The sequence below is a fragment of the Argiope bruennichi genome, chromosome 2 (assembly GCF_947563725.1).
Source record: "Argiope bruennichi chromosome 2, qqArgBrue1.1, whole genome shotgun sequence".
NCBI lineage: Eukaryota > Metazoa > Arthropoda > Arachnida > Araneae > Araneidae > Argiope > Argiope bruennichi.
Genome location: NC_079152.1, coordinates 114,704,794 through 114,731,569, shown reverse-complemented (window position 1 = coordinate 114,731,569; position 26,776 = coordinate 114,704,794). Strand labels below are relative to the sequence as shown.

Sequence of the window (26,776 nt, the reverse complement as noted above, 5' to 3'; positions counted from 1 at the left end):
TGACTCATTCCCCCGGTTCTCGGACATTCTCTTCTGGATTCTTTTCGGCAAGTAGGCGCGGCAGAAAAAAAAGGGAGAGACTTCGTTCGACCAGATGTGCGATCACGTGACCTGGGTTCAAAGGTCTTAATTTTGCAAAAAAAGTAATTCTTTGAACTTTTATAATTAGGTCATTCAATACTTCATAATCGTAATTTTTCATTTCTCCCCCCCCCCCTTCTCGAAACTCCAAAATGTCGGTAGTAAGTCCGTAAAAGTTTCCGGGGATTTTTTGGGGTCCCACAAACACCCCTGTTTTATACATATCTGCCGTTAGGATGATAAAATCATAAGCTAAATTTCTACTGTTGACTTAATATATTTATCATGCTCCTTAATGAATTTTGTCCAAATTTTGATAGACATCTAGAATTCTAAAGACAAAATCAGTAACCAAATATATTATCTAATTCAAACTATTTTTGAATTATGTTCATAAGCAAATTGATATAATTCCAAAAATAATTTTTTTTATAGTATCAATTTTGAGACTAAATTTTTTTTTTGGATGACTAAGATACTTTGTATACAAGAATATAGGGAGAAAAAAAATTGCTAACAATTTTAAGTTCAGTATGAAGAAGGAGACATGCAATAATTTTCTATTTAATCTTAAGTTTCTAATTAAGAATCTCTAACATGAAGAGAACACGTATGGAATTGAAGATAACTTTAAATCACTGGATGCATATATAAAAATTTACCCGATGCATTTTAGTTGAATTTTATAAATATTTCATAATTTGTAAAAGTTGCAGGTTTTCATTTCTGCCAATCAATTTTATCAGAACTGATAAATTTGTTCTAAAATAAAAATTTCAGAAAGTAAATAAATCTGAAATTATATCCAATTCAGAATTGGCAATTCTGTAAATATATTTGCAATGAGATGCTAAATTTCTCATTTATGACCATACTCATAATTGCCAAGTATGAACTAAGAGAAATGAGTAAAATTTGAATAAATTGTCAATAGTAATTTTAATTATATATTAGGTGCACATTATTTTAAATTCACTTCTTTTTAATCGTTCTTGAGAAGTACATAAAATACAATCTATAGAATGAAATGATAATATTTTTTGTCATCCCTGTTTAGCTCTTAATTTAGAAACCTATAAATTAGCTCATAAAACACCAAACTATTATTTTACTGTAATTCTAGAAGCATTAAGAAGTTTCCATTCACGGTATAAAAATTTTTCTTCTTTTTTAAATATTTCAATAATGAAGTTATTGTTTAAAATTATATAATATTAGCAAATTATTCATTGAAATCTCTCTTGGAGAGTTAGAAATTTTTTTTATTAAGTTGGATTGATATTTATCTTAAAAAAATCATTATAAGGTTTCTAAATTTGAATTTAGGTTTATTTTTTGCAACCTAAAACTATGTGTTAAAGTTAGTTATGACAGAAATCAAGATGTTATTCTTGTAAGCAAATAAAAAAAAAAAAAGACTGAATTTAAAAGCATTATTTTACTCTTGTTAGTCTAAAAATAATCAAGCAACACAATTTGTATAATTATGCAAATAGAAAAAATTTCAGATCAGTCAATTTTATTTTTACATCTTTTGCCATTTTTCATCAATTAAATTATCCCACTTTACAAAAATTTCACAAAATAAACAATTCTTTGAGTATTTTTTCTTTTAATACAGGTTTTCAGCCTTATTGATCCACTTATTTAGTGCTTTTGAATCATTTTTTAGATGAATTTCTATAAGATGATTATATTTTTAGGAAGTCATAATATATTATTTGATAAAATACATGAATTCTATATATCTGTTCAAGACACTCAATATCAGATAGAGTTCTTGTACCATAAAACCATATCCAGTGAAATCAAAGAAAAGCAATTGGCAATAAATATGTACCAACCTATGTGGACAACTTAAAAGAAAGATACTTTATTTTCACTTGAAAAGTCATGATTTATTTGCTATATGAGATATATTTTTGAAGTGTACAAAGGTGGTGATACATTGTTTCATGATAATAACCGTAGCATATGGCATTACAAATTATTGACTTAGACAAAAGATTTGATTTGTGACTTTTGTACAGCTGAGCTTAAAAAGAAATTTGAATGAGTTACAATAAATGCATTTCTTGTGCATTGTATTAAACATATATATAATTTTGTCACCAATCAGGCCGAATTTTTCACACACATTGTTTTCATTGCTTAAATTACTATACTTTTCACCAACAAATATAAAAGATATTGGCTGAATTTAAATGTACTAACAAAGTAATTTATAAAATTTTAAGGGAATAACGGAAATCGAAAATTCACATAGTGTGATAATTAAAGTTTTTTTTTTTTTTTTTTGAAAATTTAAAAAGAAACTCTTTGTAACAATATCTTTATTACATAATAAAAATATATCCTAAATCATTTACCAGAATTCTAATATGTTTATAAATAGACAAAGTTAGCATGAATTTTTTTTTTTTTTTGCTTTTTCCAAAATATTAAATTGATTTAATTCATTTCGGTATGTTGCAAAATATATCTGAAATACTAATATGCAACTATCACCATCATATAAAAAGTGTCAATCTTACTTTAAAAGCTAAATCACCATTAATGCCCAAAAAGAAAAAAATGAAAATTCTAAAGATACAGTGTTATTCTATAAACTGCAAATGAATGCTATAATTTCATACATTCATTAAATTTTAAAGTCTTTACATTCATTTTGAGTACTGCTTTCATACCTGCTTAGATTACAGCAGTGAAACATATTACCCTATTCTATTATATTAAGAATGCAATTTTGCAATTCTAAATTTTATACAAATCTAAATTTTAATGGATGTTAATTCTTTAACTGAGGCATGTATTTAAGAAAAATATTATGTGATCAAACTGTTTTAGGGGATATATGGATGTGAATTAAAAATGCATTTTAGCCATTGGTATATAAAGACTAGCACAAATGTTTTATATTACATTGGTCCAGAAAAGTGCACATTCATTTTTGAATAGCCAAGCTTGTAAATTTGATTTAAACTTTCATTAAAAATGATAATTCAAAGCACAAAGATTGTCATATTTCTAAAATTTAATACATGGCACATTTGAAATTGGAAGCAGTATAAATGTACTTAATTCATAATTTACCAATGCATGTAAATATATACACATTTCCAAGTTACTCAAGTACAATTATATTTAAATATATAAAAAATAACGAAGAATAATTTATAAGAATTACATATCAGAAATACAACCTTTTTTTTAAGACTATAATATGAATCTGAAAAATATCAATTGAAGGAACATAAAAAAAAATTAAAAAAGTTTTTTTTGGCTTAATATAAATAAAATTTAAAATGGTACATTAAAATAGAATTTAAAAATATTTAAAACAACATTTGTTTCAGTAGTTGCATTTACATATAATTTTTGGCTAATCAACTAAAATTATGCAGATACTGATATTTTTTTTAGATTGTTTAACATAATTTTTTTAAACAATAAAATTTTTAGTATATAACATAATAGATATAATTTATGAATTATGTTATGTAGTTAATATAGTGCATATATGTTTTTAAATATCAATTTTTTTATAAACTGGTAATTCTCTTTCCATCGCAAAGTTTCAGCCACATACACAAATATTTATTACAAAACAATAGGATCCATACACAAGAAAAAATTGCATAAATTTATAAAATAATCTCATTACATTTATTTTTTTCAGCAAAATGAAAATCAAGCATTAAAACTTTGTACTGCAAATTTGGCCAAATTAATATATGTATACACATCAATCAGTTATTTAAAAAGTTCAAGATAATAAAATTGTACAAACAATAAAAGCATATATTTTCAATATTAAAAGTATGAATCAAAATCATGGCATTTGTAAATATTTACATGTCAATAAAATGAATTACAGCAGAATTTTGAAACAATAGTCCCAGTCTACTGTTTCTTAACAATTATATAAAAATTAGGAATGATGTATCATTTACATTAAAATTAGTTAATTGAATCATAAATTCTGTTGTGAATGTTCTTTCTCTTCTTCATCCTGAAATAAAATTAAAACCATATATATATATATATATATATATATATATATATATATATATATATATATATATATATATATATATATGTAATGATAGTTTAAACTTTTCATTTCAATTTAATTAATTTCCAAGATTTTATCTTAATTGAGCCCAAAGTAACTTCATTCTAAAAATATTCTCTTATTTCGTGATCCAATTCCACTTTTTCTACTTAATTAATTCAAGATAGGCTTTATAAAACTGCTGAATCGGCTAAACGCCTATACTTTCACACGCTCGGCGTGAAGGGGTAAAAAATGTCCAGTAAGCATATTCTTTCTTAAAAGATCCCTGTGTTTCCCTTACATGTGATTGGCATGCGTCAGAAATCCCTACCAGAATCTTATTAATATATTGGCACTGTGAAGAAATATTTTCCCTATCAAAATCTAAAGTTATATAAGGTGAGGGATAATTTATTTCGGCCCTTCTTCCCCACTTCTGCTTTATTCCGCGCTGTGGCGGACGTGCAATGTCCGCATCTTTGCTTGTAAATAATTATGCTTTCCCGATGGATTAAAAAGAATTTAAAAAGATAAAAAGTCTTTTCAATGTCTTCAAAACTGCATCCTGCTTCACATAAAATAATGTTACATATTAAAGAGCCAGCAGGATTCCGGTCCTGATTTTAATCCACATATGTCATATAAGACATATGTGGATTAAAATCAAGATAAAATAAATTTTAAATGAAAGCAAACCAAAGTCTTATTTCAGATTTTTTTTTGTTCTTATATAATAGTTTAACAAAAAACTGCAAAATATAAATGCTGCCCCCTTTGATATTTTAAGAACAGGAAATTTTTAAGCATAGAATGACTTATTTTTTCAATAGATCAGCAATTTAATAAAACAATTAAAATAATGTAAATATATTTATATTGTTTGAAAATTAGCAATGAAGGAAAAAAAAGTGAATTGTTAATGAAGGAATTTTTTCTTTTTAAGTTATTCCTATATTTCATTCACTTACCCATTCATCTGGATCAACTCCTTCAAATTCTTCTTGGGGTAAACTGCTTTGCTGTAACTCACATTGGGATGACATGGACTGTTTAATCTATAATAAAATATCATAATAATAAATTTTTATTAAAAATGGATTGAACTATGTAATTGTAAGTAATAATGTATCATATATATTGAAAAAAAAATGTGTACTGTAAATAAAAAAATTAAGTTTTAAAAACACGCTTTTATATCAAACTAAGGAAACGCTTAAAAAAAATGAAAGTATTCAGGTCAAAATAAATTCTTTTAAAAGCATAGGGTTTAATCTATTAAACTTGAATTTTAACTGCATTTATAAAATATTGTCAGAGAATATTAGAGATCTTGCTTTCTAATGATATTCAATGAAGCCTAATTTTCTAAAAATTTTGCTTTTAGTGCTATAACTTTTACTAGTTTTGTTAATTTTTTTACTTTTTAGTATTTAACACATTTTATTATTTATTAATAAAAATATTTAGGAAAAATAAAATCTAATTTCTTTCAAATTCACTACCAGATAGCATAATGTGAATTGAAATCATAAATTAAACAATAAAATGATAGTTAAATTTCCCAATATTAACATATTATATTATCATGAGTAACACACAATTGCACACATTTTGAAAACTCTAGTATATAAGAAAATAAGCAAAAAAAAAAAAAAAAAAAAAAAAAAAAAAAAAATAAAAAAAAAAAAGGCAAAATTTAAAATTTAGAAATCAATATTAACCTTTTCTTCTTTTTCTTTACTATTTTGTAAAAATGCTAGAGAGCTCTGAAGTACAACTTCACCTTCGAATGCAATTCTTGGTGATGTATTAGAGGGCTTATTACTTCCTGCTTTGACAGGCGGTGGTGCTTCACTTACTAGAAAATAAAAAGGGGGGAAAATATGTATTAAAAAAATCTAAGAATATCAACATCACCATTTAATTAAGGACTATTTTAAACACACTAGCTGCCTTTGGTGACCAGTTGATCTGTAGGGAATAATAATTGAGTTTAATTAATTCTCAAAAAAAAAAAAAAAAAAAAAAAAATCAAGTGTGAAGTGTGATAGATATTTGAACTGCAATACGTATTGCGATAGATATTTGAACTGCAATATGTATTGTGATAGATATTTGAACTGCAATTAAGTATGTACTTAATTTATTGTGTAAATGAACTTTGCTAATGGAAATAAGTTCTATGACATCATAGTATTAAAAAAATATATCTCACTCAGCATTCTATTTTTTAACTTTTACAGAATTGTAATCTTATTTTATTTTTTACATAAACTACATGGATACTAAATATAAGCTTCCTTAAATTTTATGAATGGAAGGAAACTACTTGATTAAGCATTTGATGAAGTAATGAACATAATTATTGCACAGCAACTAAATTGGTATCAATAAAAAAATATTTTGGATTGTAAAATGATGCAAAGTCACTTTTAAATAATAATATTTTTGGATGCTATTGAAATAAAAAATGCTAAAAAAAATCTCTTAATTTTTAATTAAAAAAAAATTCTTCCCAAAATTCACGTTTTCATTCTGCAAAGTATATTTGTGTTAAAATTTGCAACTTTATGCCAAACAATCTCTTTTGAAGACAGCATATGCACCCACTCACCTACACCTTCATTATAAAAAGAGATTTAGTTAGGATTGAAAAATAGAAAAATAGCCTTTTTAATTTATTCTTAACATTTTTGAATGGTAGTCATACATATATTTGTATGTATGTAATATGACCACCCCTCTACTTACCCATTTTCTTATTAGTGTACATTTTTATTCTATTATTAAGCTGTACATTTATAGCTGGGTTTTAACCAAATGAATAACATTTCATAGAGTGAACAAAAAAATATGAAACTTATTTAAACAATATAACAATTCTGTTAGTAAAAATCAAGATTGTTTTTGAAGATTTTACTTACATGGTGTCATTTCAGAAGGCTTCATGTCTAAGATTTCAATAGGCTTGTTGATGCCAGAAAGCCATTCAGAACTCGTCATTGAAGGTTCCCAATTTTTGCGTGTTGGGGGGAATAGATCATCTTGAAAATACTCTGACTACGGGGAGAAAAATTATAATTTACATCATGAAATTAAAAGTACTTATCATTATAATTCAATTGTAAGTATAATTTTAAATTTTATTTATCTAGTATTGAAAGGGACAATGAAAATAAATAGCAATCTTAGCTTAATTTGATTTATCATTCCATTTCATTTTAGTGCCTAAAAACATAGTTTGTATACTAAGATATCAGAAGTTCATCAACATCAGAGAAGTAAACAGTCTTTCATAATTTTTATAGTAATTGTCATCTTTAAGCAATATATTATTAATGAAAAACAGTTGACATTGGAACTTTTTTGAACATGAATAATAAAATCTCTTACAAGGCTTATTATTTTTAAAAATTCTAATAGAAAGATTCTTATTAATGCAATAAAAATTAAAAGATAAAAGTGATTATATCACTATTAATTTAAAATAAAACTATTAAAAACAATTACTAAGGAAAGAATTATGTTGAATTTTGAATAGGTAAGTTATTATGTTAGTCACATATTATTTTTAGCATTTACTTTGAATGACATATTAGCAGTTTGTTCAGGAGAAAGAAGAGCTATTTTTGATTTTCTCCTATGATGTTGTCCAGAAACAGAGAATTAAAAATTCATAAATTTTTTTACAGCTTTCACATTTAACATTCTATGACATCCATTTAAAAAGTTTTTAAATTTAATTAGTAAAAACAGGATTTGCAGTCACTGCAGATCTAAAATAAGAACATAAGGCAAAATTCAATAAAGTAAGCTGTATTAAGGTTTTTGAATTCTCAATTAAAAGTAAATTATTGAATTGTGATTAAAAATGAATGCAGCATTAAAAATAAATAATACATCCAAAGAATATAATTAATCAAATGCATTTTTTTTTCTTTTACCACAATTTATAAATATTTATATTTAACAAATAAACAATAAAATGCATAGAAATTAAAAAAAAATATCAATTTTACATAAAAGTACCAAACTTTATTTTATGAAATTGAATAAGATTGATTATTTCTTACTCTCAATCTAGGAACATGAAATGAAATGGGTTCAATAGTTGAAGAAGTTAAGCGAACTGCTCTTGCAAATTCGACTTCCTGCACATTGCAAACAAATTTTGGAAGAAATGATATATATTGATGAGGATTGTTGCATTTATAATGAGACAAAGGATGGAAATAGGGACTATCAGTGGCTACTTCATATGCAAAAATTACTGAATCACCCTGTAAAATATTAAAAAAAATTGTTAAAATAAAAATGCACTATAATATATACATATAGGAGATAATAACATTCTATGTCAAGTATTATAAAACAAATTATAATTTTTTTTTTTTTTTTACTAAGATTCAAAATTTGGCAATGAAATTCTTTTCAAGGGCAAATATATCTTTAAGTTAAAAGATTTTGCCTATTGCCAACATTCTACCATTAACAAAAGCAGCAGTTTTCCTTGGATAAAACTTTAGTTTGAATTCATTATAGCAGACTATCAAGAAAGAAATTTTCTGTATGCACAATTTTACAGTAAACAGTAATTGAAAAATTAATGATTTTTAAAAACAGATTAAGTGTTTTAAGATCAAGAAAATTTATAAATACTCTTTCTTTATATTATATATATCAGAAGATATGTTTTGTATACCAACATTAACACATAAACATTTTAAAGCACATGGTATAATTCTTCATTTATGGCATTGTGAAGCTTATTCTCTAATTCAATAACCTACATTTTTTCATACATTAAATGAAAAAAAAAAAAAAAAAAAAAAAAAAAAATTAAAATTAAATAATTAAGAATTAAATGTTAATTTACTTTCACTAATACATTAATTTTTGCATATTGCTGATAAATAAATGCTGCTGTTGCTCTTAAATAAATAAAAAAAAAAAATAACTTACTTTACCAGACAGAAATAAAGTTGAGCTATCTTCATCATAATGTGGTATCAATGTAGCTGGACTAACATCTAAGCCAACTTGCCCAATTATGTTAGTAAGATCATTGCAATCATAAAGATGTATTTGCCTTTCTGACACTCTGTGAAATAGCATTCATGAATAATAAGTTAATGTCTTACATTTGAAATTCTGATATTTTATAAAAAAAATAATTTTATTAATAAATAATATTTATAAACATAACTAGAAATAAAACACATTATTCAAAATATAAAATATATAAAAATTGACTAATTATATCAATTTAAACAATGGTACAAAAATGATATGAGGAACGTATTTAAGTGATAAAATTTGAAAGGAATTAATATTTAAAAAAATAAGATTCTTAATTAATTGTACTTAAATTCTTTTCAAATTTCCAACTTTTAAATGAATATTTTTGTAGGTGCAAATCATTAAAGAAATGTTCTCATTTTTATATATGTACTAAAAAATATTGTTTGAAAAATAGGGAATGCTCTTTCAATTATAATTAGAAAAGTTGGAAAACATGTAATTTTTTAAAAGCATATTTTTTCACAGAAAATGTTATTTAAAACAATTTAGTATATTAACTTTGCTAGACCTGCTTAAAAAAAATTCAAAATTTATTAAAAGAAATGCATTTTATCAAAATTATTTGGTATTTATGGTTATCATTCTTTGCATATGCAATATTTTTTCTATATGGTATTTTCATTCTAATTCAAAACTTAAAGACATATTTCATGTGAAAAATTTTATTGAATGTAATAATCTATTGAATAAAACAAATTAAAATAGTTGAAGACACTAATTTACTACGACATGTATAAAAGTTAAATAAAAAGGAAAAATAAAAAAATAAATTTACACCAATGCCATTCCATCTACTCATGCTTTGTAAACAATAAGTGAATGAATATTTTGATCACTAAAGACAAGACAAATTGGCAATAATGCAAAATAATAAATGACACTAAAATACTTACTGCGTATCCATTTTATTTGAATAAATGCTTCATATTAAAAGCAAAATTATGGGAACACAAGCATTTTTTTTTAATGATCCCGAACTGGTATACAATAAATATTAACCATTCCAAAACGAATTCAAAACTTACTTGCTGAAGCCAGTAACTACCAAATAAGTAGAGTTTAAAACCCATACAATTCTGGCACCTCTAGTGCCTTGTGGTCCTGGTCCTTCTTTAATAGGTTCAGAGGAATTTCTAGGATCAAATATGCGAACTTTTTGATCTTTGCTAACAGATGCAATATATTGGCCATCTGGACTCCAAGCAAAGTTTAAAATCTAAATAAAAATTGTTTTATTTTCACAGCTTGTAGAATTTCAAATATAACATAAACTAAGTTTTTAAAAAGCAATATTTGTTTATTTAAAATAAGACTTTAAATTAATTAAATAACTTTTATATTTAATAAAATATTGTCGACAAACAGTCCAAATATTTTAATGAAATATCTTAGTTTTTTTCAAACAAGTGAATGAACAAGGATTTAAAAAAAATTTGCTTATGGAATATCAAGGACAAAATTTGTTGATGGAACAAATGTATCTAGTTTTGAAATGAACATTAGAAACAAGAAAAAGGTCAGTTTAGGAATTAAAAGGATATTGTAATATACACAAGTGCGATTGTGCTCCTATTTTTAAAACCTGGAAAATCATTACAAATCTCTATACAAAAAATATTAGTAAATTTAAAAATAATAATTGAAAATTAATATGTTATTTGAGTATATTATTTCATAGAACTGCTTTTCTTTTGGGTTTTTCACAATTTTAAAAAAAAGTTAAAACAGCGTTTTAGAAGATTGGGTGTGCTAGTTATGGAATTTGCTGTCTTTAGTATTTTTTATTTTGTTAATAGCGGAAACTTCAATATGACCAGCAAAAAGTTTGATGCAGACAATGGCCTTTTATTTTACTTTTCAAGAATTACATGTGAAATGGAAATATACATATTATCTATCACACGTTTAAAGATGAGAAATTGTTATTAAAAAGTAATGGCTGATAGAATTTAAGGAATTTGGCTAAGCTATCCAGTTATTAAATAAATAATTATTATTTAGCATGAATAAAATCTCACTGATTAGGGATTTTTTAAATCTTAATTTGTAAAAAAAAAAAAAAAAAATCTTTAAAGCTTTTGACTTAAAAACTTCATAAATATTTTTATTCAATAGCAAATAATATTTTGTAGTCTGCATGACAGTTAAATAACCAAATATCCAAGGATTATGTTTATTATTGTATAATATAATTTGAATAGTTAATCTTTGAATGATACTTCAATATTTGTTCCTAAATAAAATTTGGAAATGATAATAAATATGCTTCGTAAATTCGGAAACCTTTAATACAAGAAAAAGTAAAATACAAAAACCCAATAAATTTAGACATAGATAGATCACAAATATATATATACTCTCTCTCTCTCACACACACACACTTCAAAATATATTACAAGGAATCAATAGAATACAAAACTTATATTGATTTGAAATATTTAACAAGATGAAAAAACATATTAGTATAAAGCAAATATTTGCTTGTCAAAATTCCTCTTATTTTAATTTTTTTTTAAATATAAAAAAAAATCAAGTAATATTTTTATTTTTAAATAAGAATAAGATTTTAAAAACAAATAAATGTAAAGTTTTATAGTTTATGCAATCCAACAATATCATAAATACTGAAAAAGTATAAAGAGAAGTAAACTGTAATTTATTACATTTTTAAAAATTTCATAAATGCAGTAAAGAAATTTTGCAATCATTAAAATAAGTAAAGATAAGCAGGCTGATATTTAAAATATAAGCAAATTTCATCAACAGTTAAAATAACATTTCCTATATATTCTTTCAAAGGAATTTATTAAAATGTAAAAAAGATTAGTAATTGGGGTGGCTTAAGAATGTTAGAAATCCAGCAACTCTGCTGTATTTATAATTTTTTTTGTACATATTTTAGGCATTTCATTTTGTATACAGATATTAATGTAAATTTCATTAAAAATTGAATTATTCATAAAAAAAACAATTTTAACCAATGTAGAATATTATTATCTTAATTGTCTTTTCTTTTTAATTCTTGAAATGCGAATGCTTTCTTCTGTAAATGAATTAAATTTCTTCTAATTATTTTAATGGAAAATTAAATTGATTGGTGAAAAATAGTAGCACTTTGTCTGACTTTTTTGAAAAGAATACTATGCCCTCTCTTCAGGAAATAAATATTTTAATATTGAGAAATAGTAGCATTAAGATTAAAGTAAGTAAATATATAAATGTTTAGCACAGAAAATAAATTACAAACCTGATCTGAATGTCCTTGAAGGCAGAATTTTTCTTCTTGTGCTGTTAAATCCCACACACGAATAGTAAGATCACTTGAAGATGTTGCAATTATGTCACTAGCACAAGGATGAAATTTTACAATGCTAGTTTTTTCAGAATGCGCTTTAAAACAAATGGAAGGTTCTTCTACTTTTTGCTGAAGTCCACCATCTGGTATATTCCAAATCTGTACATCTCCAGTATCACATGCTAAAATGGTTATAAAGGAGACAAATAAGAATAATCTTTTAATGAAAGAGAATTGCATTCAATTAAAAGCCCTGAACAAACACCAAATGTAATTTTTTTAATGTATATGACATATATATTTCATAAAAAAATATATATATATAAGTTAGCACTTTAAAATTAGAAATAAAATACAACTAACCACTATACCAAATTCTAAGAGTACAGAACTGCTTAGGGTTGCTAGGTTGAGAAGGGGCCACAAGCAGGCCAGTTAAGATATACTATTTTTCTAGCTGCCAAATAAATAAGTTAGTAGAAAATACAAATTCTATGAATAATATTATTTTAACAGTAGCATTATTGGTCAGACCCCATATTCACTTAATTATTAAAATATTTTAAAAACCAAACATTTGTTTCAATATTTATTTTGTACAAACATGAATGATGGCAGTCTTGAGTAATAATAGATAAATTCCTTTTCTCTCAAAGTTAATAAGATGAAATATTAATCTAAAATAAATCCTTAACATATTAAAAATGTGATGGAAAGTTAAACTAAATTGCCCATCTTATTAAAAGAGGAGTATCTGCAAAATAATTAAATCGGTTGCTTTTTATAACTGGTGAATGAGTGAAATAGAATTTTTAAAAAAGAAATTTATTAAAAAAAACACATGAACAACAAACAGGAAACAAACATGCTTAGAATAGTTTGAAAAAATTTAAAAAATAGCTTTTAAAAAATTTTTTTTTTTTTACAACTAAGGTTGCTGTAAAATGTAAATGTGTATCAGTACTATCTCAACCAAAAATGGGAAAAGATGAAAACAAAGTTAATAAAGCAATGTACAAAAGTTTCCAAATAATTTAATATCAAAAAGAGAATGGAAATTTTTGAGCAGAAATATAAAATCACTGTGTAAAAGTAACTAATTAAGCATGAATTCAAGAACATTTAAATATGGAGTAAATATAAAATAAAGCAATATTTTTTAAAGTCTTTTTTCTATACATGAGTAACAAGACTATAAATGTGAATAGAAGCCACATACATACACACATTCAATTAAGGGATCAGAATATTTTTAAAAGATAAAGTTACTATACTGAATTCAAGTTAAAATTTAGCAGATAAGAGCCAAGAATATATGATAATTATATCTTACCAACAGCAATACGACTAGAATCAAATGGATCCCAACAGAAATCCATAACAGTAGCTGAAGTTAAAAGGCCAGGCATATCTGCAGCAGCAGCTGAGCGTCCAGAATTTGACAACTAAAATGAAAAGACACTAGTTTTGTTTTTCATTCATTTTTAAATTAATACATGCTTTAAAAAATAACAAATTAGTAAATTAATAAAAGAATGAAAACCAAACCTCTAAAATTGCAAGGAAATTGCCAGCTGCACCTATTGGCACAGCAACACGCTTCTCATTTGCATCAAAACCATTGGATTCTCCAGGTACTGTTCTAGTCAGAGTGGGTAAATCTGTGATATGGAACTCTTTTGGAAATATATTTCCATTTAAGTGACGGAATTTGGATACACGCACTGAAAACAACCAAATTTTCTAAATACAAATTATTATAAATGTATTTTAAAATAATTATTAAAAAAAAGAGAGTATTAATTACAGTTTTAAACAATTTTAATTTTACTACACACACCTTTATAAAAACTATAACTTAATTACACATGGAAAGAATAAAAGTACTACTATTCGAAACTATATCAAATATCCGATTCAACATTTCTTGTTTTTTGTTGAGAAATAAACTGTAAAAACTTACTTCCAAATGTTCGAGTAGACCTTTTAACAGCTGGACTTATTTTTGCAGAGTCAGTAGGAGTTTCTTTATTATTGAAAGCTTGCTTCACATGATCAACATATTTAGGAGTCAATACTGGAGAAGACTTAGTAACTTTGGATTCAATGTTTGCAGGTTTTGGCTTTATTGGAGGGGAAGGCTATAAAGTTAGCACAACAATTATATTTAAGAAAATCAAAATAAATTAATGGTGATATAAATAAAGTTTTCATGGCACATTTTTTAATATTGCATTAAAATAACTAAATCAAACAAAAATAAAATCAATAGTGATTTCAGTTTTAAAGCATAAAATTACAAATGTTTAAAAAATAAATCAAATAACAGGTTAAAAATATTACTATTTTAAAGAATAAAAATACTATCTTATATTAAAAAAATCAATTAAAAAATTAAGAAAGAATTTCCACTTAAGCATACATAGTCATTTAAAGTAATTTTTGTACATATATAGCAGTACAAAATTATAATAAAAAGTAAAAAGATAGGCGAGAGTGTTTTGAATATTATATATGCTAACTCATTTTTGAAAATTCTGCCATTTTTTTTTTCAATTTACATTAACTGTTCAGAATTTCTTTAATTCTTAACAAAACTTTTGGTTTAATATTTATGCTGCTAAATAAGTTCCAATTTTTATAAATTATATTCAGTTTTGCTAAACTTAATTCAGCAAAATGAAAATTTGATTGAATAGTTAGATTCTATTATTAAGAATGTCAAACTTTCATCAAAATATATACTATAATTTAATTCTTTATTTGCATCAAAACTTTTTTTTCTTATTAATGAAAAAATACACCATAATTAATAAAAGGAAGATTAATATTACAATAATAAATGACATGATTATAAAAGATAAAACTTAATTCAATTTTCTGTAAGTAGATAAAAGAATTCCATGCATTTTAAAAATTTATATGCGATATTCTGAGCAATGAAACATATATTTATAAATTTAATTTTTAGTTTAATTTTATGAGCCTGTTTATTTAATTCTAAGTTAGGAAAGAACATCTATTATGTTGTCTGATGATGATTTGTTTATTGTAAGTTTTTCATTTACAGTGAATTTGAATTATTACTGTTTATAAGCACAAATAAAAGTTTACAAAAGTGCAAGTGCCCCATTTCTTCTGCTTGCATTTTATTTAATTAAATTAAAAAAAAAGTATTGAATTTTTACATTTATGCAATATAATCTATATTTATATTACAAATAAATGTAAAATCACATAAAACATAACTACATAATTTTAACATTAGTTTTTCAAAACAAAAATATAATAATGATTATTATTATTTTAACAATTATACTTATCAATGATAATAAAGAAGACAATAAAACATTATCTTAAATATGGGATATATAAAATGATTATTGACATACATAACTTATTTCTATTAAATTTTACCCCCCCCCCCAGTAGAACTATTCAAAATTTTATAATATATAAAAAGATACTGAAATTTACTTTTCTAGCTGGTTGTGGCTTTGATGGCTTTTTAGCATCAGTTTTTTCAGTTTCAGCTTCATTACTCACTGATATTTTATTCAATTCAGATGAAACAGAATCTTCTACAACTGATGAGTTCAGTATTTCTTTCTTAGGTCCAGATCCTAAATGATGATTGGTCTTGGTTAAAGATTTTCCTATCTTGGATGGCATTAAACTTACTTTTGTGACCTGTAAACAGCAATTTATATGTAAATTTACATATTTTACTAAAAATAAATTTATTCTGATCAATAAAAATAAACATTACTAAAGTCAAATACATATTTGTGTTAACCAGCAAAGTGAATGCACTTTTGGTATTTAAACATTCATACAAAATATTATAACTCCAAATAGATTTTTAGAAATATATGGATAGTGAATTAAAAAATCAAAGCTCTGGATACATCAACAAAATCTAGGGAAAAACAAACAACATTAATATTTATGCTTTTATACAAGAAAAAAATTAAGTATTTAAATTAATTAATTATTTAAAAATTAAAATTAATATTTTATATTGAACTTGGGCTTTCCAGTTACTGATGACAGTTTAGTTTTTGAATTAGACAAGTCAGTCAAATTATTTCTATTAAGTTTAGAATATCTCCTCATTCAATGAAGTAAAAATATATGCATTTTAAAAAATATATATATATTTAAAGCAAAACAAAGTCCTAGTTTAAAAGAGTAATATTTGGAAGTTTTTAGATAATGGTTTATATTGATTGGACTTTTAAATTTAAACCATTTTAAAATTTATCTTTATACTAAAAAGTCCAATTCAAATTATTCTAGTTTGAAATTCTAAACTGTATAAAAGTTGATTTTGTTAGTTATTGGTGTTCAGGACTAGGCGAAAGAGTTTATTGTCATTCTAACCTAACATTTAAATTAATGTCCCATTTTGAAATTATGCTAGGGCTATTTTGGGATGGATATTATAATTTTAAAATGAAAACGGTAAAAAAGAATGAATAATCAAATGAAAAGGGCGATAGATGAAACACTTCCTCGAAATTCCATACCACACTAATAGGCAGATGCTTAATTTTCATCAGATATAGTGTACATCAGAAGTATATATACAATAGATATTGAATAGAATTGGGTTCTGAATCTGGAACTTTCAGATCTCAAAGTTGAAACTATAATCAAGCCATCATAAACAATTTAGCTAAATAAAATAATGTTTAAAAATTGTAGCAGATGAAAAAGGAGTCATGAAGAACAGTTTCTACCCATAACAAATACACAATATACTCCTAAGTATAAGAATGTGATAGTTTTAAAAATGATTAAACTTAGTTTGCCCACATTGAAGATACAGCACAAAATCATATAATGGAAAGAATAAAAACTTTTTAAGTGTATTATAAAATAAAGATATATTTAAACTAATATACCTTTGACTTTTCGCCAGCTAACCACTGTGAAGCAGTTAATGAAGGTTCTGGAGCAAATGTATCAGGAAAGAGATCAGCATGGAATTCTCTGTAAGACTAAAACAAATAGAATTAGACATATATATTAAAAATGTATTAGAATTTAAAGCAAAAGAAAGATAAAACGACATGCAGATCCAAATGCAAATACATTTTGAATCAATTGTGAAGTATAAAGAATTTTCTTTCATTAACATGCATTTCTTTAAAATTGACAATGCATTTAAACAACAACAAAAAATGGTTCAAAGAGGATATTTCATTACACATGCAGAATTATGCAGAGTAAGAGTTATACAGGAGAAAATTACTTAGTTTATCCCTTGATGGGGGAAAAAAATCAATGTTACACAACTGCTTATGTATTCTTCAAATAATTTCACCATAAAGATTTTAAAAATATTATTAAATTAAAGGATTTTATATGTATCTATAAATAACATTCATTATTGTATTTGTATTTTTTAATAATTTAATAAATTTTAAAATTTGTTAATTTAAAAGAAAATGATGTTATTTGTTAATAATTTAAAACAAAATGATGCAATAAAAATCATAATGTCAATAATTAAATATTAGTTTTAAGAGAATAAAAACAATAATATTCAAATCAGCAAATATATTAGCATTAAAGATGACCACTTATTTGACAAATTCAGAGGATTCAATAACAAAAATTCTCCATTATAGACTGAATTTCTTTTCCCATTTCAAAGAACAAATACTACTCAAAATAATGAATTAAAAAATTTATACATAACATTAATTTTTCTTTTACCTTTCTAGGCACTTGAAAGGAAATCGGAACAATGCAATTCTGTCCCAGAAGTAAGATTCTGTTTACCTCTCCATCCATAACTTCGAGAGCTCTTTTAGGTACTAATGCAGCTCCTTTAGCTTGGATTTCTCCAAGATATTTTGTAGCTAAAATTTCAGACATAAAATAATTTACATGTTATAAAAAAGTTATTATTTAACACTGTCATAGATGTTTTTAGAAACTTTGAAATGCTTAATAAATTTTTAAATTTGAAAGGATGAAAATAATTTATAAATATCTAATTTGAAAATCAGAAATTATCACCTCTTTCTTTAAAACAGAATAATAAAAAATAATTAGTCAATTTTATTGCACATTATAATTTTTAAATAATAAGATAAAAGATACATTAAATATATTCAATTAAGAAACATGTTCATTCCTGGGACAGATAAAAAAAATTCACAAAATGTTTTATCACAATGCAAGGAAAATATTGCCATATTGTTTTAGTTTTATAATAGAAAAAAAGATAAATATAAGTAAATACAATAGTCAAAAACTCCCGATTACAAAAAGAAGAAGCATAATAATAAAATATTACCTCTTTTATTTTTCTGGATATTTATTTTGCTCATTTCATATTTATAATTCCTCCCAAACTGACATAATGCAATTATTTCATAAAATGAAATTAAAAGCAAGTAATTTTGATATCAACAGTGCCAATCACTACAAAAATAAGGTATGTGTGTTTTTGTACCAATTCTGATTTCTATATGGTACAGACACAAGCAGAGCAAAAAACTATTATTTCAAACTAAACAACTGCAACTTCCTATATGAAAGTAACATAGCAAAATATATATATAAAAAAAAAATACTGCAAATTTAATAGTGATACTTATGAATATAAAAAAATATATATGTTTATTTAGATTCCTTGATCATTGAATATATCAACTTTTACCTAATTATGGTTTTATTTAGAAAATAAACTTGATATTTTCCAGAAGTATATAACCATTTTCAAGTATAATTTCTAATGTGAATATTAGAATATCTGCAATGGAGTTCGATATCTATAAATGCATTAATGTTCACAATATACTACAAAATTTACTATCAATAATGATACCTTCTTGTAGAAATGGAGCATGGTCTAAAATTTCCCAAAATGATATGGCAGTATCAGCCTGTAAGTAAAGAGAAAATCTATGCTTATATATTTATAATATATAAGCATTATTAAATATATTTGAAAATAAAACATAGCAAATTGTTCTAATGAAGTTGTATAATATAACAGTTTATCATCATTTAATTAAAGTATCTAAATCTGTAAACTATCATCAAATATGTATAATTGAAGTTTTTTTTTATTAGAATTCAATCACAAAATATTTTTTTTTCAAAATGCATAAAAATTGAATTATATATACAAAATTTATTGAAGATAATATTCAGCTATAGTGATCATAAAAGACCTAAAACTTTTACATGCTGAAATTTTTTTTGAAGTATTTTTAATCATTTTTTTTAATAAATTATAATCATCACAATAATTTGGACAAAAGTTGGAATTAAATAAATTTTTTTCATTATTTAAAATATGCTTACTTTAGCAATTAGGAATAACATGTTTGTATCTGGATCAAATAATGGAATGTAAACTCTGAAAAAAAAACATGGTTAATTAATAGTATTCATATATATATATATATATAATTAGAAAAGATTAAGTTATGCCAAATTTTGGATATTTTTTATGATATGCACTTTTAAATCACTTCTTTCAGAATTTTCAAGTGAAATTATGCATAAATATTGTTTTAGTTACAAATCTTATCACAAAAATAATATTTGTGAAAAATGAAAGATCAATTTTAATGAACATATGATAAATACCTTTAATTACAAAGCATTTAGTGTGATAATGATATAAAAAGTTTTCTCTCAAATTAATTTTTAACATTTAATTCAAAAAAAAAAAAAATAACAACAGAATTTTTCAAATATTTTTTTCAGGATGAAAAAAGTTTATCCAATAATCAAAATTTTTTGAAAAAAATCATATTTAGCAAAGGAAGTAATAATTATGTTTTATTTGGTTTTTATCACTAATATATTACTTTTTGGGAATATTGACAAATATATAGATTAGATATAATAAAAAATTTTAATACACCACCACATATTTAAAATCATCTGGAGTGCAAAAATCTTACCCAAGACTAGAATCTCCAGAATATGATGCAACAGGCTCATGAAGCTTTCGAATATCTCTAAGTAGAACTTCTCTTTCTCTTCCCTAAAAAAAGTAACACCTTTATAAAACTGAAGATCCCAACTAAAATAATTAAACACAAGCTATTTTAGACAAATTAAAAATTTCATGTAAGTCTAATTGCATACATCTTCTCATGATTTTGGAATTTAGTTATAATTTAAATTTAAAATCAAGTTGGGATAATTTTTACACGAAAAGCAGTAAAACAAAAGTAACAAATGATTAAAAGATAAAGATAGTGAAAATAATGTATTCAAGATAATGAAAAATACATTTTGTTTTCCTTCAAAATTTATGGTAAGAAAAAAATAAATGAGAATACCAATTCCTTATAATGGTCTTCAAAGTTATTACAAATAAACAAACACAAACTTTTCCTCCAATTTGCATCTAAATCACAACAGCAAATAGTCACAATACATTATTCAGGTAATTTAATACAATTTCAATCTTAGTTAATAGTAGGTTTATTTAAAATATTTAATTAACATTTTTTATTAAATTAATTGTAAACACTTTTTTTTTTACAAAAGTTTAAACTTTTTTAATCAATGAGATAATAGCAAGGTCGATTCAATATTATCTACATTTTAGGCTAGATATTAACTGACCTAAAAAAACTAACTTTATTACTTACACTTCCAAAACCAGTAGTCAGTAATTGTTCTGTATCTCCTAACCACACAACTCTGGAGTCTCTGTTATTACTATGGCTATCTGCAACCTAAAAAAACACAAGAATATTAGAACAGCAATTGCCCATCATTAATATAAAATATACTGGTCTAAAATTAGTAGTATTTTGCTTTTAAAATAAAAATACACTGCTTTATAAAATTTTTTATAAATAAAATATCAAGAAACTTAAGTAATGAATTAATCAAGATAGTTTCTTTATTCTTTTTGTTACTTTAAATATGGAATAAATAATTTTTACCTTATCTTGATGTAGTGGATTAATCCATCAAATTCATAAATCATTTTAACAATGTTCTAAATTAGGATAATAACTAACAGAACATTTCAGATATGCAACTGCTTAATATAATTTTTGATTTCCATATTAGTCTCAATAAATTAACTCCTTTACAAATTAGAATCAAGAAAAATCTTCAAAATATCATGCAACAGATTAATAATTTTGGTTGAAGTTGATGACCTGACTTTTAAACACTTTGTAAGAAGTTAAAAGATTTTTTTATAAAGAGAAAACTAAAAAATTACTTGATTATTAGAAGGATCCCTGGGATCCCACAATCTTAATTTTTTATCTCTGCCAGTAGATGCTAAAATGTCTCCAGAATGCCTCCATGAAATGGACTGAACAATGTCTTCATGACTCGAGTCAGCTTAGAAAAGATAATTCATTTTAAAATCAAATCAGGAAATTTTAATTTATTATTATAAAATATATGCACATTTACCAGACCTGTTTTAAAGGAGAAAATAATAATAACTTAGTATGAAAGTATTTAACATGGCAATGCAAGGAATTTTAGAAAAAATTTTTTAATAAAGAATTTTTTTATTAGATTAAAATTAAAAAAATATCAAGAGATATCAAAATCTTATAAAATTAAACATGAAAAAAATTACATAATTAAATTATTATATGAAAGAGATTTAAAGACAACCTTAAAATTCAGGAAATGAAATTTCCACCAGTAAATTGAAAAATATATCTTACACAAAATACTTGTGATAAGATGTCCTACTTCTTATAATAAAATTAAAATTTTATTTACTCTGGCATGAAGTTTTTTGAATGTATGAGCTTATTAATAAAATTTTTATATATTTGAATTTGATTATAAACATAAAAGGTCTTTATTTATGTTTCAGTTTAAACTCATTGTAATTAAATACATCAAACAGTAAATATCTTTAAATAATTAAAAATTAATACCTAAATTAAAAAAAATATGTTGAATTTGGATAATTTATAGAATTTTGATGTTTGTTCTAAGCTTGGAAGAATGATTTGTTCAAGAATTGGAAGTCCTCAAGAAATAATTGATGATTTAATTTTATTAAAAAGGATTTGATATCATAAAAATAATTTAGTTCATTCATAAAATTATTTTACTCCCATTTCAAATTAAACAAATTAATAATAGAAGATAACTAGGATCAATTTTAAATAATTTTTGATCTAGGTGAACAACATATCAATCATTACTGAAATTCAAAATTAAACAGTTCTATATATAAATCAATTAATATCCAGTTATTTCTCAATTATGGATTTAAAAGGTGATTTTAGAAATCAAAACATTAAAAAAAGCTTCCTATAATAATCAAACTACAACTAAAAAAAAAAAGGATTTTCACTTAATTTATACATTTCAGTGAGGAATATATTTATTCACTTACCAAATATACTCTGCTTTTTATTTACATCATAGAGATGAATGGCAGAACCTTCCACAGCAGAAACAACACAATCAGCTTGTGGATGAAATTTAATTACTTCTACTTTATTAGATGCTAAGATATCAACTTCTGGATTATTTGGCACATTACTGTTTAAGGTATTTTCTGTTATTCTCCACAATTTTATCTGAAATGAAATGTAAACATACCATATTTTACCAAAAGAAACACTCTGTTAACAGAACAATTTATCTATTTGCATTGTCATTTATAATTCATTTAACAATAAAAAAAATTACACAGTAAAAATAACACAAGTAAATAAAACAATTCATATAATGTTCATCTTTCTTATTTTGTAAAGAAGGAATAAAAAAAATTAATACCAAGAAATCAAATACAAATAAATGTTAGAAATAAAACCAGAAGGAAAGTTTATAATAAACAACTCACATGATGATCTTGAGATCCAGTTGCCAAAATTTCATCATCATATGGACAGAAGTCAAAATCAGTAATAAATTCTGAAAAAAAAAAGTCACATTTTAACCTACATCATTATGTATATGAACCATACAACTTTATTTTTGAAATAACCACTGATTACTTACAATTATTTTGAGCATATAAATTATAATTCATTACTAATTTATGATCAGCACATGCTATAAATACAGATTCTGCATATATTTATGCACCCAGAATACAAATTAAAATAGCATTAATAAATATATCAATTGTTTAAATTATCCAGTGCTTACCTGAATGAGCATGCAGAACTGATAGATCTTTACTTTTACTTCCTGTATCATTCAGAGAAAGAACACCAAGATTCCCTCCACCTGCAAAATAATTAAAACAATTCAGATTATTAGAAGTTCATTATTTAAGATTTTAATAAATCTTAATTACACTGCTTATAATTTTATTAATATTTTTGTAACATGAAACATTGAACAGTTTAAATTAGAGAAAGGATATAAACATAGCAGTAATAACAGTGTGTGGGGGGGGGAAGGATAAATAGATCACATATAAATAAAATTTATACTCTTAACTAAAGACATCTAAAAAAACCTCAAAGGCAATGAAAAGAAAAGGAAATAATTCTTTAAGATACTGAAAATAAAAGAATTAAAAAAAAGTAAATCTATAAATTTAGACAGATGCCAAAATATATTTTAATTTATCCAAAATTTTAAACAGAAAATCTTGAAGGAAAATTTATTTTTCTATAATGGTCATTTCTTTTATAATAGTTAGATGGCAATCTCAAAAATTTAATTAGAATATCAATCCTCAAACAATAGAAAAAAAAAAAAAACTTTACCAATATGAAAACACTAGAAAAGAAATATAATAGATATATATTCCTTTTATATAAATAATGACACATAATACCTTCTAGCACACATATATACATGCAATCAAATATTAAGATGATATAAATGGATTAAAAGCTAAAATTATAATAATTATATAAATCCTACCAACAATATAGAAATTAAATTCGATTTTGGAATAATGGAGTGAAAAAGAAAAAATATGTTAAATATGGCAAAATCCTTTACATTTGTTTAATGCAATAATTTTTATTTAGGTAATAGCAAAAATTTGTTTAATATAAACAGATAACACACTATTTCAAATTTACAACAAAAAAAAAAAAAATGTGTAAAATCAATGGTGGAAAAAGTATAGTAATTCATATCATAGTTTTAATTATTTTAAAACATCTAGTGTAAAAATTCTGTTACAAATATATATCTATATATTATATGAATATGGGCAGTAGGATATTAAAGGAAGCTAGCAATGATTTAATATAAATAATCAACATTTTCAATGCCTAAAGTTTGAATTTTGTTTTAAAAATTGACAAATCATATTAAACATGTTCATAACTAAACATCATTGTTAAATCAATAATGAAGACAACCTATTTCAAATTCTCACTCTCAATAAATGAATCATTTTTTTTCTCCTTTTTTACAATTATAAATTGAATTATTTTACTATATTCTGAAGAGAAGCTTCTAAAAACGACAAATTGTGATTATTCAAAATAGATATGAATCAGGAGAAAAATTTTATTTTTTCAATATAATTCGATCAGTTCTTGATTGGTCTATATTTGATGCATTCATACAAATAAAATTCAATGTAAGTTTATGAAAAAAAAAAGTTTAAGAAACAGCCATAAATTAGAGCATTAAGCAAATTAAAAGAAACATTTCTAATGAAAATAAATAACTCAAATTTCCAAAATATATTATTTTTTAATTTTATGGAATTTCTTTTAAAAAATGTCAATAGTCTCACATTTATGTAGAAAAATCACTAAAGATTTTTTTAGGTGTAAATAATAAAAGATTAACAGAAGGAAGGAAAAAAATTCTTTTGAAATTTAATAACACACACATTCAAATTCTTTCCAAAATATTCTTAAATTTACTGTGTTTTAAATATACATTCCTAACAAATTAGTGATTGTTAGAAAATGCATAATTGAGAAAGATAAGTAGAAATACCTCCAGAATCGATATTAAAGGCTATTAAAAGAGAACTAGCTTTGATGTGATTTCCAAAGGAGGGAAGGGAACCAACAGAAATGTCAGTAATCCAGCCCTGAAAAAGGAGAAAGTCTATAATAAATATAAATGATGATTTCAACACATATTTTAAAACATGATTTGACTGATTTAATAATTTCAGTTATAAAAACTGAAAATATTTTTTTTTAACCTATGATACAAAAAAAAAAAAGTCAATAGAAATTTGATAATAAATAATCACCTCTCCCTTTTTCGGAATTTTGGGAACAGCATTTTTATATTTTGATGGTTTGAATCGCCACATTGTTAATTCTGCGAGAGCTAAAAAAAGAAAAGAATAAAAATCACAAATAAGCATTTCCGGCATTAGTGAATAAAAGAAAAGATGCGAGAAAAACTATCGCTTCACAAGAAATGTAAACATATAATTTTTTTCCCCAAACCTATGGAATGATAGAAAATTTTCTTTTTTCATTACCAGTTTATTGCATCCATTCCATAACTGGTTAGCAACACATTACAGGATAAAAAAGAAAAAAAAAAATGAAAGAAAAAAATTTAATCAAATCCAAAAATATCAACAACAATCATTTGATCACTACAGATTTGTTTCAAATTATCAACGGAAATTCATAAAATGCTTACATATACTTACGCTTAAAATTTTAAGATCATAGGTTCAGTGATTCCAAAACTTTTGACAGCTGAAAAAAAAACCCAAACAAGAAAACAAATCCGCCCCTTTCAGTGATGTCATAAACCGGAAACCTACGATTCAGTTACAGGTACGACAAATTTGCTTAAAATTATTGGCTAAAGATTCAACCGAAATTTTCGGTTGAGTCTTTTTAGGAATGCTGACATACTAGAACAAAACATCAAAACCTTTTAATTAATATATCCTTTCAATTAATAAACCTTTTAATTAATTTAATTAATATATACAATACCAGTAATCAATACTTTTCAAAGAGAGGTGTGATTCAAATCCTTGATACGATCTTACTAGTGATATTTCGATTACAGGTTATGGATCACGATAGAAAGCAACAATCGATGCGATCTGTCCAATGGAAGCTCTCGAACAAAACAGAAAAGGAGAAATCTGTGAATGAGTTGAAAAGTGAACGGACCGATTATTCTTGGAATTATCGTATCATTGAATTGCATATAACTGAAATTTATCGGAGTGGTGATTTCACTGGAAAGTAACAATCGATACGATCTGTCCAATGAAAGCTCTCGAACAAAACAGAAAAAGAGAAATATGTGAATTTGTTGAAAAGTGAACTCACCTGTTATTCTTGGAATTATCGTATCATTGAATTGCATATCAC

At 24.2% G+C, this 26,776-nt stretch overlaps 1 protein-coding gene across 2 annotated transcripts; it reads right to left on the bottom strand.

Moving 5' to 3' along the window:
- Nucleotides 1-1,930: 1,930 nt before the first annotated feature.
- Nucleotides 1,931-26,207, bottom strand: LOC129958783 (coronin-7-like). 2 transcript variants are annotated; one of them, XM_056071460.1, is made up of 25 exons: nucleotides 26,095-26,207; nucleotides 25,681-25,760; nucleotides 25,416-25,512; nucleotides 23,646-23,726; nucleotides 23,338-23,408; nucleotides 22,885-23,071; nucleotides 21,736-21,860; nucleotides 21,149-21,235; nucleotides 20,450-20,532; nucleotides 19,842-19,896; nucleotides 19,360-19,417; nucleotides 18,240-18,385; nucleotides 17,423-17,518; nucleotides 15,993-16,205; nucleotides 14,479-14,656; nucleotides 14,064-14,239; nucleotides 13,849-13,960; nucleotides 12,468-12,697; nucleotides 10,246-10,436; nucleotides 9,101-9,239; nucleotides 8,212-8,418; nucleotides 7,063-7,198; nucleotides 5,860-5,996; nucleotides 5,107-5,193; nucleotides 1,931-4,093 (listed from the first exon to the last, which is right to left on the bottom strand). In XM_056071460.1, exons 2-25 carry the CDS (start codon nucleotides 25,741-25,743, stop codon nucleotides 4,055-4,057), a joined length of 2,994 nt encoding a protein of 997 aa, XP_055927435.1. In that variant the 5' UTR covers nucleotides 25,744-25,760; nucleotides 26,095-26,207; the 3' UTR covers nucleotides 1,931-4,054. The 2 variants fall into 2 exon arrangements, with proteins under 2 accessions (XP_055927435.1, XP_055927441.1); XM_056071466.1 differs by lacking the exon at nucleotides 26,095-26,207 and adding an exon at nucleotides 25,918-25,936.
- Between the last annotated feature and the right edge of the window lie 569 nt (nucleotides 26,208-26,776).